The sequence below is a fragment of the Macrosteles quadrilineatus genome, unplaced genomic scaffold (assembly GCF_028750875.1).
Source record: "Macrosteles quadrilineatus isolate MER2022 unplaced genomic scaffold, UCM_ALF_1.0 Scaffold_4__1_contigs__length_99947679, whole genome shotgun sequence".
Lineage (NCBI taxonomy): Eukaryota > Metazoa > Arthropoda > Insecta > Hemiptera > Cicadellidae > Macrosteles > Macrosteles quadrilineatus.
In genome coordinates this window covers 37,034,285-37,049,618 of record NW_026542597.1, presented here as the reverse complement: position 1 = coordinate 37,049,618, position 15,334 = coordinate 37,034,285, and the positions used below count along the sequence as shown (strand labels likewise).

Here is a 15,334-nt window from a genome sequence, read left to right as displayed (position 1 = left end):
TCATTTTGTTAACTTTAGTCTTCAGTATTAGTTGGGTGAAAAGGAGAAACATATTTATTTTGGGAAGTAATAAGCACCTTATGCTTTAATGCAGCTTGTCTATTTTATATCCAATAAAACATAAACACTATTACAATCCAACCAATAAAACTTTAAAAATATCATCTTTAACTCACCAAATTTGCTTATCCTCATTTAGTTATGTATCATCAATAAGTCAAAGTGGATTTTCTTTCAATTATCGTATTAAAACTAAGTACAGTACTTGTAACAAATATTTTTACAGGATTGTGTGCATACTAAACTCAAATATTAATTTTTTTACAAAATTCTAAAACTAAATAATATAAAACTTGTTGTTCAATAAGCCTGTTTAACTCCTCTACGTGAGGTCACGTTAATCTTGAAGCCTGGAGTTCATGAGCTCCGAGTCCCTGAATGGGATTAAATTTCCTTTGTTGATGTTTAAGGCAGCATCCTTCTAGCTTAACCTACACCTGGCGTATCGCACCGTTATATGGTTATAATTTGAATTTAAATTTGTCTTATTTAATTTATTAAAATAAGTGGTATGTAGAATAGTGTGGGAAAACTTTGTTTACAACTTTCTCCTAGTTAAAAGAAAATGACTTACAATCTACTTGTAGCTGATAAATTTAAGAAATATTTTATAATCACATTTTAGAGACAGTTTGAGTAAAAGCTACCCTACATAAATATTAAGATGTATTTAATTGAAGTTATTATGTTATGAAGTTATTATAGTTTCAAAGACATCTATAATTAACATGCTTTCAACCTAAAACGACTTTTTTAAACTTATAGGTTATGTCCATGTGTGAACCCATTAATGTTTTACCTGCTTTTATAAAGCATGGGTGCCTCATAAACAAAACTAGCCTTTGAATCTTATGTAGGTTTATGTCATTCATCGATTGATATTTTAAATGGAATTCGGACTCAGCGCCAATATTCTGAGGTACACATAAGCAAAAACAAACATATACTTGTGTTCAAGCCGAGACACATAAAGTTTATGAGGCGTCGGTTTTTTAGTTGGCAATTTGCCAATCCGTTGTACTTGTAGCAATTGCCTTGTTATTGTTCAAAGAGAACTGTTTCAAATTATGCCAGTCCAAATATAAGGTTATAGATAAGATTATTAAAGAAAGAATACAAGCACATAAAGAACTAACATTCTATTACATATAGTAGACAAATATCCATCGGTGGTTTTTGATTTTTAATATGGGTTTTGAAATATTGATGAAATAAAGTTCAAATCTCCAATTTATATAATTTCACATAATTTCCTTTATCACTTACAAAATCCAAAGATATTTACTACATTGTTGGTCACAAGCAACTTATATTCTTAAAATTTGAAAACGCACAGTACGTCATTCAAATAACTACTTGACGCATACAAGCTCTATTTTTAAAGAAAATTCGCGTACTATAATTAATTTAAAACTTATAAAAAATATAAACATATAATTTTTAAATTTGTTTGGCAATATTCAAGTGAAAGCTAGATGTATAAAATTATTTTTAAACAAAACTAAGAACTAAACTGTCCTTGGAACAATACGGATAGTAAATATAATATAATTTAATTACTCGAAATGTTCGATACATTTTTAATATTTACATTGATAAAGATCAATATAAATACCACTCTTATTATTAAAAAAAATTATGTTAAGCGATTATCATAATACTTAACTCATAAATATGCATTACATACAAACATTCTATAAAGTTTTACCAAACAAATTATACCAAGAATTAAAATAGTGAGAAAAATAAAAAAAAATATTGAAGAAATTGAATTATGAAAAACTTATAAATGTTGTATCCGTTCAATATTTTACCAAACAAGTAAAATATTATAATATATAATATCTGAATCACATTTTAAAATTTAAATGCAATTTATCTTAAATATTTTTCAATACATGGTTTATGATAGTGATTTAAAGGCGTCGTCTTATTCATATAAATTAGTATTATAAAGAAAAATACGAAACAAATGATAAAATAAAATAACATTTCAACTGGGGGGGGGGGGGGGGGGTTATATGAGAATGTATAAAGTAGGGGCTTGGCTGACCTTGTTTACGTTGCTCTAACGATGTCTCTATCACTAATTAGCCCCTTACCATTATGTGGCAACAAAAGCTTTGTTATAGTTACAATGATAGTTACCATATGTCACCCTAGTCAATAAATATATTAGTCTATTCAGATCCATTGTGACAGTAATATATATTTTGTGATGTTGAAGATAAGATATGAGGTTCTCTTTGAGTGATGGGGCATAGATTAGTAATGATTTGGCAAAATATTTAAACGGAAGCGTAAAGTAGAGCTAAATTTCCTGTGATGGAATTTCCTCTTCTTCTTTTGGTTGTTAAAAGAGAAAAATAGATTTTTTACCTGTGCAGTTAAAATTATGTGCTGAATATTAAAAATATGAAAATTAAGTATTATGTTTGTATGGTACGTATAAAAACTTAAGATTCGTAATTCAAAAAACTGCAAAGCCTATTTTAGTATCACAAGGGTTTTCTAAAAAGTGTAGCTTAGTAGCTTTTATAAAGTCTTACAGTTTAAACAAAAGTTATCGATCTGATAAATACCTCCTTCAGTAACTTATTTACAAGAAAAAAATTAATTATGTATAATAAGTAAACGGAGATTGAAAATATCTAATAACATATACTATTTTGCAGCTTACTATTAATTAAATACCTTTAATAAGCTTAAGACCTTTAATTTTATCAACGTCTTACCTCACTTACAACTTCAAAATACATCTAAATATTCCAGTAGTTTGTGTTAGTAAAATAAAATATAATTTCGATATTAAGCAAATAGGTTTAACCTAAGGAAAATGAGATGCAGTAAAAAACGCAAACAGCTTCACGAAACGGAAATGTTCGTATATTTCTAACCTAATATAACTGACCAATATTTTGTATGTTGTAAGTGAGCAAACAACTAACGGTTACTATGTGGCCTGTTTTCAAGCGGTAAATACACTATGAACTGCTGATGTTTTTCACTTGACTGGTTCTATTTCCCCCTAGAGACTAAAAACCTGACTTTAGCTCCGCCAATGCGTTGCAAACAACCATTTCTCCTAAATATTATGAAACTCATCTTTAACTGATAGTTACGCTTAATAAAATCAACCATAATATTTATGTAACGGTCTTTAATACAGCCAGTACATGAAACAAAGGTTCTTTTCTAATACATAAAGGATGTCCCGTAGAAGAGGCTCATGATAGAAAATAATTAACTCGGACAAATTCAAAATTTCAAATTGGTGGCTATTACATTTTTAATAAAAATGGCTTATTTTACGAGAACATTAAGAACACTATTAGTATTTACAGTTTCCTATCAAACGACACGAATTTCAAAAAGCTAAAATACTGAAAATAGTCTAAATATCATTTATACTAGATTTATTCTACCTCGTTGAAAAAAAACGTGATACTTCAGTTACTTTATATTCGATCTTTTTGAACTTGGAGCGTATAATAAAACATCGAAACTTAAAAAAAAAGTGTTTCTGACATTTCTTTCATAACATTAGACGTTAGCATTCTCGTTTAGATGAAATATTTGTTTGGACTTATTTATTTTGGTCTAGCAATGGTATTAAGCTTAACAATCTTAAGTACTATCCCAAATGCCCATAATACCCATATTTTATTAAATCAGTTAAAACACATCTTCGAGTAACAAGCAACAATTCAGTCTATTTAGGTTTAATACCTGAACCTCAGTAAGCTCGTTGGGTTTCAAGCAGATTTATTCACAATAGACTTGAGAGTAATGATTCAGCCATTATTGTTGAGAACTTGCTTGAGAACGGATTGCAGCTTTGCTATATTGTTACAAACATCTCACTTATATAACAATTGAATTTTAATACACAAGCTGTAATAAAATATTATATTGTTTACAGATGAGGCCTCTATGTCGTCGCAAACGGTTCAAGTGTTGAAGGAAATGGTAATAAAAAGGTAATATGATTATGTAATTCATATTTTAAACATAAAACCGCCAATGAAACAGTTTGAGGAACTTTTAGTCATGTATACATTAGTTGAAGGCAGGAACATAGAACTGGGATTTAAAGCCAAAACGTTCAGACCTAACGTTTCGTCCATTTCATATTGAAATCTCTGTCTTGCATAGACACTTTTATATTTTTGTCAGATAGGCACTTAAGTGTTTTGTCTTCAGGGAATATATACACTTTTGGAATGTAGAACCTACTACTTACAAAATCCCAGAACGACATAGTTATTAGTCCTATTGTTTATCATTAAGTGATTTTTTCCCATGTACATTATTGTGTCTTCAGGAAGTAAATTTTAGTGGTTCATAAGATATGAACCAATTATTGTTTCAATATAATATTTGCTATCATACTGTTTTGATAAATCTTCAACTTAACTTTAATTTTACATCCTCAATTCCGTTTTCAGCCTATAAGATGATGATCCACCGGTCAGCGTCGTCGCGGCGTCGCCGGGCGTCGCGGAGTGCGGCGTCGTCACCCCACAGGAGTCAGACGCTGAGGAGGCCCAGCGTGGCCGTGGGGGCGACCACTCCCACAGGGTCTGCGCCCAGCCTGGAGGCGGCGCCGCGGGCACGACGAGCCAGCATTGCCAGCGTCACCCCCTCCGAAGAGCTAGCGGTGGCAGGGGTCAGGGGAGTCACGGTGACCGCTGCCGAGGAAGACACCAGCGACTACGGCCACGACAGTGACGACAACCTCAACGATGCCAACCTGATGCCGGACAACTACAACCGTAGCCCGAGGTCGAGTCTAGTGCCCGAGGGAAACAGCAGAAGTCGCAACAGTCTCGTGCCAGAGTCCGGCCAGTTCAACCGCAGCAGAAACAACCTTGCGGTCGACAACTTTAACCGCTCACCCAGAAACAGCTTAGTTCCGGACACGGGGCGGAGTCCTAGAAACAGTTTGGTCCCCGATTACAGCAGAAGCCCGCGAGGGAGTTTGCTGCCCGATGTGGAACAGTTCAGCCGGAGTGCGCGAAACAGTATGGTGCCGGAAGAGTACGGTAGAAACTCCAGAAACAATTTGGTTCCAGACAGTGCGTACTCGAGGAGTGCGAGGAATAGTCTAGTGCCGGATGTGAGTCCTAGTAGGTCGCAGAGGAACAGTTTGGTACCTGACCCTACGAGGAGTCCTAGAGGTAGTTTGGTTCCGGAACCCAACACCTCTAGGAGTCCCAGGGGAAGTATAGTTGGGGACCTCGCCTGTCGTAGCCCAAGAGGGAGCATCGGTCCCGACCTGGGAGTTTCGAGGAGTCCGAGAGGCAGCATAGCCTCGGAGGCGTCCTTCAACCGAAGCCCTAGGAATAGCCTTCCTCTCCAGGACGGTCTGTCCTTAGGCAGAAGTCCAAGAGGAAGCCTGTCATCAACAGGAGGCGGTCTCTTCGACTCCACCAGAAGTCCCAGAGGCAGTATTGACATGAATGCTCCAGGTATGGTTACAGAAAAATTCTCTTATCTAACATAGTATAGAATAAATCCCTATTGAAGTTTAAACTATTTGCTGGTATGCTCAATTCCATTTTGGTGCTATTACGAAACTCCAGTAAATCCCTGGCTTAAAACTAACGATATTGCTGATTAGATTGCTTTGCCTAAACAGATTAATGCGTCCATTCCCTACTTGCACATAACAATAGATAATTGTGTGTATAGATGTGATAACCACTTACTGGTTGTTAAAACAAAAGGGGTTTATGATGCAATGTGACTCCGAAATTTGCTAACTAATGTACGATACATCGCATAGTTTTGATTTGTGTTTTCTGTACCCATTATAGGTTTGAAATTAGCAATCATAAAAAATCTAAAGTTTAAGAGTTTCAAAAGTGTTTACAGGGTACATCCGATTAAGATTGATTACTACCTTTATATTACTACCAAGGAAGAAAATGAGTTTCGTAGGTACCTTTACTAATGTACTAATGGTAGTTTAGACTTGTTTACGAATCTATGATTTAATCAAAATTCAGTAACTGACTTAATAATGAAGAGACTCGACAAAACATAACAATGAATAATTAAATATAGGCTACCGTCAAAAACATTTGGCTTTTACCTCACAACAAAAGTAAAAAATACTAAATGACATCGACACACACAAATTGACAAAAAAGTGTTATTGAGTAAGATAGGGTAATCGTTTCTCATAACGTTATATCCAGCAATCTCCTCTTCCACCGCTCTATGTAGTCATAGATGATGGTTTTAGGCACATCCAGAGCGGCAGGTTCCAACAGAAGTCCCTCCCCGTACCGCATGGCTGCCAGAGGTGCCCAGGGGGCTCTCAACTCCACGGACGCCGGGGGATCTCGCCGAGCGAGCAGCAGCGTGTCCCAGGTGAGCACCTAGACATCTAGACATCTGGCTCTGCATTGTGACATGGTTATAGATAGCATACAGCCTTGGGACACATTTATGGACATTGAATAAAAAAAAAATATAAAAAACTATCAGGGCCTTCCTATTAATGCCACTTGTTGCTCAGCATCTATTAGGAGGTCTTCCTAACAGTGTCGCTTGTAAAAAGTTGTTATTAATTTGGTCTTTCTACCATTGTTTGTTATTAATTTTTCCATTAATAGGGGTTTCCTATAAATGTTGCTGGTTACTAAATATCTATTGAGAGTAGGCCTATATTTATACCAATGTCACTTGTTACTAATTATCTATTAAGAGTGTACCCCTATCAATACTTTCTGTTAATATGAACATATAAAGAGAGTGTTCTTATCAATGCCACTTGTTACTAAATATGTTGACTTCATTTTATCAATAGTGTTTGTTACTAAATATCTGTAAGGAGGGCCTTTCTGTCAATGACGGTTTTAACATAATAAGACGGTCTTCCTTTTAATAGCATTTGTTAAAAATGTTTATTGAAAGGGTCAATGGTGCTTATTACTAAATGTAATTTTAAAGTGTCTTCCTATCAATGATGTTTATAAAAGAATTTCCCATTAAAAGACTCTAGTTGTTAAGGATGTCATTGTTCCTCCAAGAGCCTATAACCACAGAGGGGGCTTAAAACTAAAACTTTACTAAATCATTACAAATGCATCGAAGATTGTTTCTTATTAAAGTTGTACTTAGACGCTCATGCTATAAAGGGTGATTGTTACCTTAATTCCACTATTGAGGGAAGCCTTAAGCCTTGCTATTGAGGGGGCTTGCAACTAAAGTTTTCAAGGGCTCTAGTTTTCAAGATCACTTCTTACTAAAGCTTTAAGACGCTGCTACCAAGAGTGCGTTGCTAAACATCTCATATGTTACTATCACTGTCGAGGGCGCTTGTAACTAGTCTAGTGGCATGTTAGCATAGCGGCGCATGGATGTTAGAATGGTCTGAGAGGATGATGGTTCAGCCGGTGGTTCCACAGGTATCAGCTGATGACCGCAAACACCTTTGTGAACACACCAAGCTAACAGCTGACACAGGGCTGGGGCTGAGCGCCTACGGGTCTGTCGTCTACCAGCTCAACCACGCCAACATGGAGTCTTCCGGTCTCTGCGACTTCGTCTGCCGCGCCCTCGGCATAGTCTACCGCACAGGTTAGAGAACTGATTGTAATGTATGCTATAGAGTAGTCTAGTTCAATCTAACAGAAAAGTTTGATTAAGGCCTTTATAGTTTTATGTAGGACTTATTGGTTTTTACAAATGGACAGCCATTTTACAGAGCATTAATAGCTGTCTCTGAAAATGTATATTCAATTTGTAGATAACATGTTTTAAAATGGAATCCTAAAGCAACAATGAATAATAAATTGAATAGGTTATAGTAAACTTTAGTATTTCCCCTCTTTAGTCGAATAACTAGAACATTTTTCATTCAAATAGTTTTGTTATTACGAATCGAAACCTCAATACAAAACGCATGATAAAGTGGCTAAGAATACTTTTGCCACTAACCATGACCATGTTTCTACAAGTTTATAAAGTATTAATCCAAATCTTGGTATCACATTTATACATAAACATAACCGTGCGTTATACGACGTTTTTACCTCGTATTGTTAACTGAAGTTTTACTCAAATATATCAGTATCGAATAGCGTAAATATAAACAGGATCCATCTAATTATGAAGTACTCCTGAGTTACAACAATGAAAAAGTTTAAATTGAGGAAAGCTCTACCCACGTTACTAGTTACAGTTGCCCTGGTTCCAAGAACGTATTATTTATTATTTCAAGAACCCTGATTCGTTTGAAATGTTTTGTATTAAGATCACCAGTGAAAACAAAGCTGACGATCTAAGGGCAGAATATCTTAGTTCTTTGTTTCCAAACATCAGGAATTTAGTTAGTTGTATAAGCGTCGTCAAACTGGCTAGTTAGTTTGTTAGAAAAGTATTAATTAAAATTCAATATAATGAACATTTTGGACGTAATTTAATAAGCAGTTAATCTATGAATGTGAGTTTAATATCTGAATTTGAACGGATGGTGTTTTGGCTCTGGGGATATCAAAACGAAAAATAAATCAATCTCGTGTCTAGGTCTTACCATGAGACGTATACGCTAAAAGCTAATCCCCCCTATGGGAAATTCGCAAACCAATCTTGATTTTTGTCACATAGAGATGCATGCATTCCTTACTTACAAATATACTGTACACTTCATCCAACAACATTACTTTCTAAGATGTAGCATTCAACCATATGTATTGTTATATTGTATTGTTGTAATTGTTATTTCCAAACATGTAAATTAACATTGTTTCTTATGTTCCAGTCGTCGTAACAGTTGTTCTTGTTTGCCTTACCGCTTTACCCATCGTCATGTTCATAATGGGTAAGTAGTTCTCTACGTTATTTTATTAATGTAGTTTGAATGAGATAATTTAAAAAATTTTTCTTTCTTATCATATTCCCTCCTATCTGTCACCCCCTCTGTATCAGGAAGGTAAAGACAATAATTAGTATTATTATAATCTAAGGCTTACCTTACTATCCAATTGATATCAATTGGATCGTAAGGTAAGCCTTAGATTATAATAATGATTAATAACGATCCAGAGGCTATTTCTCCAAATAATTAGTAGTTGATTTTACGAAAGACTACTTTTCAACAAATTGACAACGTTTGAAAAATATGTTTAAACATTGCAACTAGCCATTATATATCACTTTCCTTTTAAACAAACCATCGTTTGCTAATGTAAATTCCATATTGCCTGTGATTAAATAAAAATCTATGAAATTCTTGTAATCGTGTATTTTTGTGTTAGCTTTGATGGATGTGGTGTAATTTTTCAATAGTCTTTATCTGAAAGGTTAATGAAGTATACACCCTAACGTAGTATAACTGTCTAGATCCATTATACATACATAAGATGAAAATGCGTAATAGTCTAACGTAGATACAAAACTCAAATAAATATTAAAGATTTAAACATAAGAATATACCAAACACTATGTAATAAGATTCAAATTTAGAAGACAGAGACGATGTAGTGGTTAAAGTCAAAGGGGTTTATCCCGTAAAATACCGGGAATCACCTATTTGTGTTAACCACGTGATAATTTTGTGGCTTGAAAGTTTCAATTCCAGAGGTCACCTATCTAGGATGATCTACTGTTAGATGAAAATATTTCACATGTTAAAGAGTTCTCATTAATCACTGCCCAGTAGCTTTTATCATCATCTACGAGATGGTGGAATGGTACGACCGTTTGAAAACCACTTTAAGTTTAGGTTACTTAAAAACAGACAAGGCACCTTTGCTCCATGACGGGAACGTTTTATGTATTTGGGAACTTCCTTCAGTTTAGTATAAAGCTTCCTAAATGTTTTTTAGTATAAATTCCTTATTTCGTAAGCTATAATTATAATTACACCAAAAGGGGTGTTGTTCCGTTGCAGTAGTTGTTTGTAGCTAGAAAAGGATTCAGTCAACTTCAAGGTCTCTGGTAACAGCTAAAATATCGCAAATAACATCTTAATAAAATCTAAGGATGTAATTAAAATTTAAGGCGTAATATTTTAAACTTTTTTCGCCCTCCAGGTATTCAATTCGTCCGAGACTGTCCCAAAGAGCCGAACATCCCTGTCTACATGATCGTCGGAGGCAGTTTCGGCACAATCAAGATCTTCTGGATGCTTTGGTGCCAAGTCAAGTCCCGGAGGTACGAGCGACTCGACGGGCGCAACAGATCTCGTCCTGCCGAAGACGGGTTGTCCACCTCCGCAGGATCCAGGATAACCAACTTCCTCCTCTCGTCCTTCCTCATCGTCTGGTTCGTCCTGGGGAACCTGTGGATCCTGGGCATCTACTGGCCGCCCTTCGAGCCGACCCTGAGGGACCCCAATCGCTGGTGTCACAAGACGCTGTATGTCTTCTCTCTAGTTCACCTGGTCGTCGTCTACTCACTACTGGGCGTCGTCGTGCTCACGGTCATAGTCATGGTGGCTTGTCAAATCTGCATTTGTCCTTTATTGATCAGCTGCAAGTAATACATATCTTCGGCATTCTGTAGTTTAGGCGTTAGAAGTTTTGGTTGAGATTTTTAAGGTTTTGTAACACGTAGGGTAGGGTTTAAGGTTTCTAAGAGGGGAGGGTTTGTGGTCGCATGTATATTTTGGTGAAATGTTAGAACTTTCAGAAAATTCTTTTTGAAATATGTTTATTGATAAAACGGTGTATAAATTATGAATTATTCTTTTGAAACAGTAAACCAATTTGATAACATTTAACGCTCAATATAAGTTTTGTATAATTTTTCACAAATACGAATACGGTTCTACAGTGACAATGTTTTAAAACCACATATTTACGCACGGTAAACGTTTGGAAAAAATATATATCTTTAAACGCACAAGTAATCTTTGAACTTATCCAAACTCTTTGAAAAATAAACTATTTTCTTAATGTCCTATCTTTACATCCTAGGACGCTAGTTCTAGTCCAGAACTGTTCACACTTAAGGCTAGTACTAGAGGATTATGGCGTCATCACATAGATAAAATCCGATGGTGATTTGTGGTATTTGAACCCGGGACCTCGGGCACCGGAGCCCCGAGCTCTACTACTGGACCTCCTCGCAAGTTGCACTATAGAACATATCAAACTGATTAAATCTATTTGCATTTCCTCTTACCACAATTCAAGAAAATACCACATGTGCGAATTTAATGCAAAGAACCTCTCTTAGGATCCTATGATCTGATTCCTGTCTCAATACTCCTTCATAATTCTTATTGATCTCTTTAAAGAAGTGTAAATTTTTTCTCCTATTGTGCATTTTTAAAGTTTATTATCTCTAATAGTACTGAAGTAACATAGATATTTTATTGAATTATTATTGATAACATAACCATATTTCTGCTGCATTCTTGAGTTAAAATTTATACAAATCAGCCTTATATTACATTTTAGGACCAATTTTGGACCAAAAGGATCCAATGTGGAGATTCATTTAATTCTCTTTCATGTACATAGCTTTCTTATCTTGACTTAAGCTATCCTTGTAATATGATAAAGCAAAAGAGTTGCCGTTGTGAGTAACATTTTAATCTTTGTGTATTGATAAAATTAAGAACTGATTTAAACACAGAATCTATGGGATATTCTTACATTTCTACCAACTGTAAATATAATCCTCAATATATAAATGCCTAACTCTTATTTTGTTTCGATGACAAACTAAGTAACAATACTTAAATTATCTTGTAATTAATGGTAGAATACAACGATAAATTATATAAATGGCAAAACGGGTAAGAAGATGAAAGTACCTGAATGAAGTGCTGGAGAGGGTCTAATGTAAACTTTAGGGTGTTAGGAAAACATGGAGTGAGTTTTAATATGGTGTGTACAGTATGATAAATTGTCAGACAAATTATTAAGTCTGAAAAATAACTCAAACCTCAGTTAAAAGTAAATTTGTATAGCCTAACTACTTTTGCAAGTAACATACAATTTACTATATTTTACTGGGCATCTAAACAAAACGAAAGCTCAATCATTCAAAATGTTTTTTGTCCAAATTATTAGATTGTCTGAAATTGTTTCAAAGATAACAATTTAAACCATGAACCCAATTTATAAAAATATACAGATAAATATAAATATTTCTCCAAAAAATTACTTTGGATGTAATTAATGTATACAATAACTATTTAAAGAATTGTAAAATCATGAAAACTTTTCCTACAAGTTGAATTCATCTTTGTTTAGAAAATATAAAGGTATATTATTTAGACAATAATAAAACATATCCTCTGCATACTTTGAAAATTGTTATTAAAGTTTATGTGTTACACGAGTCATTTAAAGGTACTACATATAACTTGGCATTAAAACTTAAATATATTTGAGTTTAAGAAAAAATAAAGTCCACACTGGTAATTTCAAAATGTTGCCATCAATGTAGTTAAAAGTAGTCAAAATATTTATTTTATTTTTCTGTTAACAGTAAAAAAATTAATAGTTAATTGCATTAAATATTAATCATAGTAAAATAACTTGTTTTTTTCTTAAATATATATTCAGTAACCGTAGCTTTAAATAAATAAGCCCTCCTGCTGTAGGTAAGTGTATATCATAATAAAGTGATTAATATATCAAATAAATACATATAGGAAAGTAATTTTATAGTCTGAACGTGTAAGTAAAATGTAAATATATGTTTTGTTATACGATATATATATATTGCACGTATTGTCCAGACGCTTCATCAACACCAATATGTATTAATATACACATATATTGTATTTTGTTACGTTGGCATTATGTGTTGTCAATTAATAATTTTTAGCTGTATTTAGAATATAGCAGTGTTAAGTTGGGTTATATGTTAGGCGAGCTGTAGTAGATTTTGTACAGGCGATGTTTTATACATTGTGACATATTTATGTTCTTACATGTTACAGTAGTGGGAGGCAATAATTTTATATTTTTGAGAACACTTTAAACTATTAAGAGTTAGGATAGGGTAAAAAGAGATTATTTAGAAAAGTATTTGAAAAGTTTGAGCACAAAACCAAACATGTGAAATTTAACCCTTTCATTACCAAAAATAGATGGATAATTATTCATTTTCTTGTTCAATTTTACCACTATAAAAATATTTAGTGTTGATATTTTACTACACTATATAATACAAAATAATTTAGTATGGTGTATAAACAGATTAAATCCATTCACAGAATACGATTTTGCAAATAAACAATGCTTAATATACAGGGTGACAAAAAAGTCTGGAAACGGCTTAATAACTTTTTAACTAAATACCTTAGAAAATGTAAACCTTTCACATCAACTTATATGTATGAAAACTACCTTTTGCAAGCATTAGCATTTTTCGAACTCCGCCAGGTCGTCCCGTGGTGGAGGTCAAAAATGGTAATGCTTGCAAAAAGTAGTTTTCATTTATATAAGTTGATGTGAAAGGTTTGAATTTTCTAAGGGATATAGTTAAAAAGATATTAAGCCGTTTCCAGACTTTTTTTGTCAACCTGTATATCAAATGCATACCAAAATCACCTAATAAATACAGTATACATTTTCACACATATTATCATTAAATATTTTATTTAAAAACAATTCATGTAGTTTTGATTTGGAATTAACAACCAATGCCTATCTAGTTTTCCCTGAAAACATTTTCACCTTTTGTTATACAGCGGTATTTTTCCACACATAAACTTAAAAAGTGTTCCTTATAATCATGAAATATCTATCACAAAATAGTCTATGGGTGCAACAAGCAACTAACCTCATAAACTAAGAGGTCAGTTAGCAAAACATTACATCAACGCTACAACAAACATGTAATTAAAAATCTTGCACTTTGGAATTGCTAACAACTTGGACCTTCAATGACAAGTGTTCTTTTACATAACTACTAAAGCAAGATCCTACTTGGCCCTCTGATGCAGTATGCAGTATGCAGGATGCAGTAAGCCATTTTTGTAGCATTTCACAGCAATGAAATTGGTAATGTTTAATCATAACATTCCTCAACAACCAGTTATCAATGGCTAACTATATCCCTGAAATTTTTCAATATGCAGTTTTCAATGTCTAATTGTGCCATTCAATAGAAATACAGTTTTCAATGGCTAAGAATGTGAAATGTTACATATAGCTATAACTGTAACATTTCAAAGCAATCAAGTCTCAATAGTAACTGTAACATTTCACAGCAACGCAGTATTCAATGGTAACTGTAACATTTCACAGCAATCAAGTCTATTGGTAACTGTAACATTTCACAACTCAGTTCTCAATTGCTAACTGTAACATGAATATGAATACACTTATATTGACGTGTCCATCAGTTTCGTCTATTCTAATCTCTGGTGTTATGATAATTTTAAATTTTAAATGCCGTTGGTCAGAGGCTTTAACCAAAACAACAACTCGATTTCGAGTTGGATAAAGAAGTTGTAATATGCTCGGTGTGTCATTGTATGTGTAAACCACATATTTGTCATTCAGTTATCATCTGTATATATCAATTATATGCACATTGTAAAAGGAAACCAGGTTGAGTTGGTCCAACGTCCAGTATAGCCCGCTATACACTATTTCTTGGTACATATAGATAACATGGAATACGATTTCAATAATTAAAATACAAAAACGAAATTGAAAAATATTATATCGGGAATAATAACGTTGTCTGTGATTCAAAAATGTTTTTTAGTAACACAAATAAAGATGTACACTTTAAAGTAAGCTTGGACCAATTTCCTGGACTTCCTTTATTTCCGTTAAGTTTGTAACATAAGATAATTTAAAAATATGTTTGAGATGTATTTATTGAGAAAGTTCTAAAGCTGTATTATAATAAAAATAAAGTTACAATAAAAATAGTAAACATGTTTATTTACTTTTTCTGTTCTTGTACGGCACCTATATACCACGTGGAATCGGGCCCATACCACATCTAAAGTGAAGCTCACATTTGAGTCCAAAAGGTTCAGTACAGTCCACATAATGTTCGGTAAAAAAATCGCACCCTTTTGAGATCCGGGTTTGGATGAGAGAATAGTCCTTGGAGGCTAGATCCTTAGAGGCCTTGGAATCTTGGTTAATTTCAAACAATTGCTGAAAGACCAAAGTAAATGTAATTGAAATATTACTAGGATTCTGTGGGATTAGAAATTTTCTTTGTAGTTCTTTAACTGTTTGATGAGTTAGAACGTCTAGGATTCAGGGACTTTTATAAAATATTTTGAAAGCTATGTGGCTTAGTGCAAAATAAGATATCTACAAATATAATACAT

At 33.7% G+C, this 15,334-nt stretch overlaps 1 protein-coding gene across 1 annotated transcript in view; it reads left to right on the top strand.

Moving 5' to 3' along the window:
- LOC128992132 (uncharacterized) overlaps positions 1-10,620 on the top strand; it is an 84,990-nt gene extending 74,370 nt beyond the window's left edge. The window contains exons 3-8 of the mRNA XM_054415563.1: positions 3,983-4,040; positions 4,509-5,531; positions 6,311-6,438; positions 7,479-7,650; positions 8,834-8,893; positions 10,107-10,620. Of these exons, the coding sequence (XP_054271538.1) occupies positions 4,517-5,531; positions 6,311-6,438; positions 7,479-7,650; positions 8,834-8,893; positions 10,107-10,555 (1,824 nt within the window). The 5' untranslated portion in view covers positions 3,983-4,040; positions 4,509-4,516 and the 3' untranslated portion in view covers positions 10,556-10,620. The remainder of the gene's footprint in view (positions 1-3,982; positions 4,041-4,508; positions 5,532-6,310; positions 6,439-7,478; positions 7,651-8,833; positions 8,894-10,106) is intronic.
- The last annotated feature ends 4,714 nt before the right edge of the window (positions 10,621-15,334 follow it).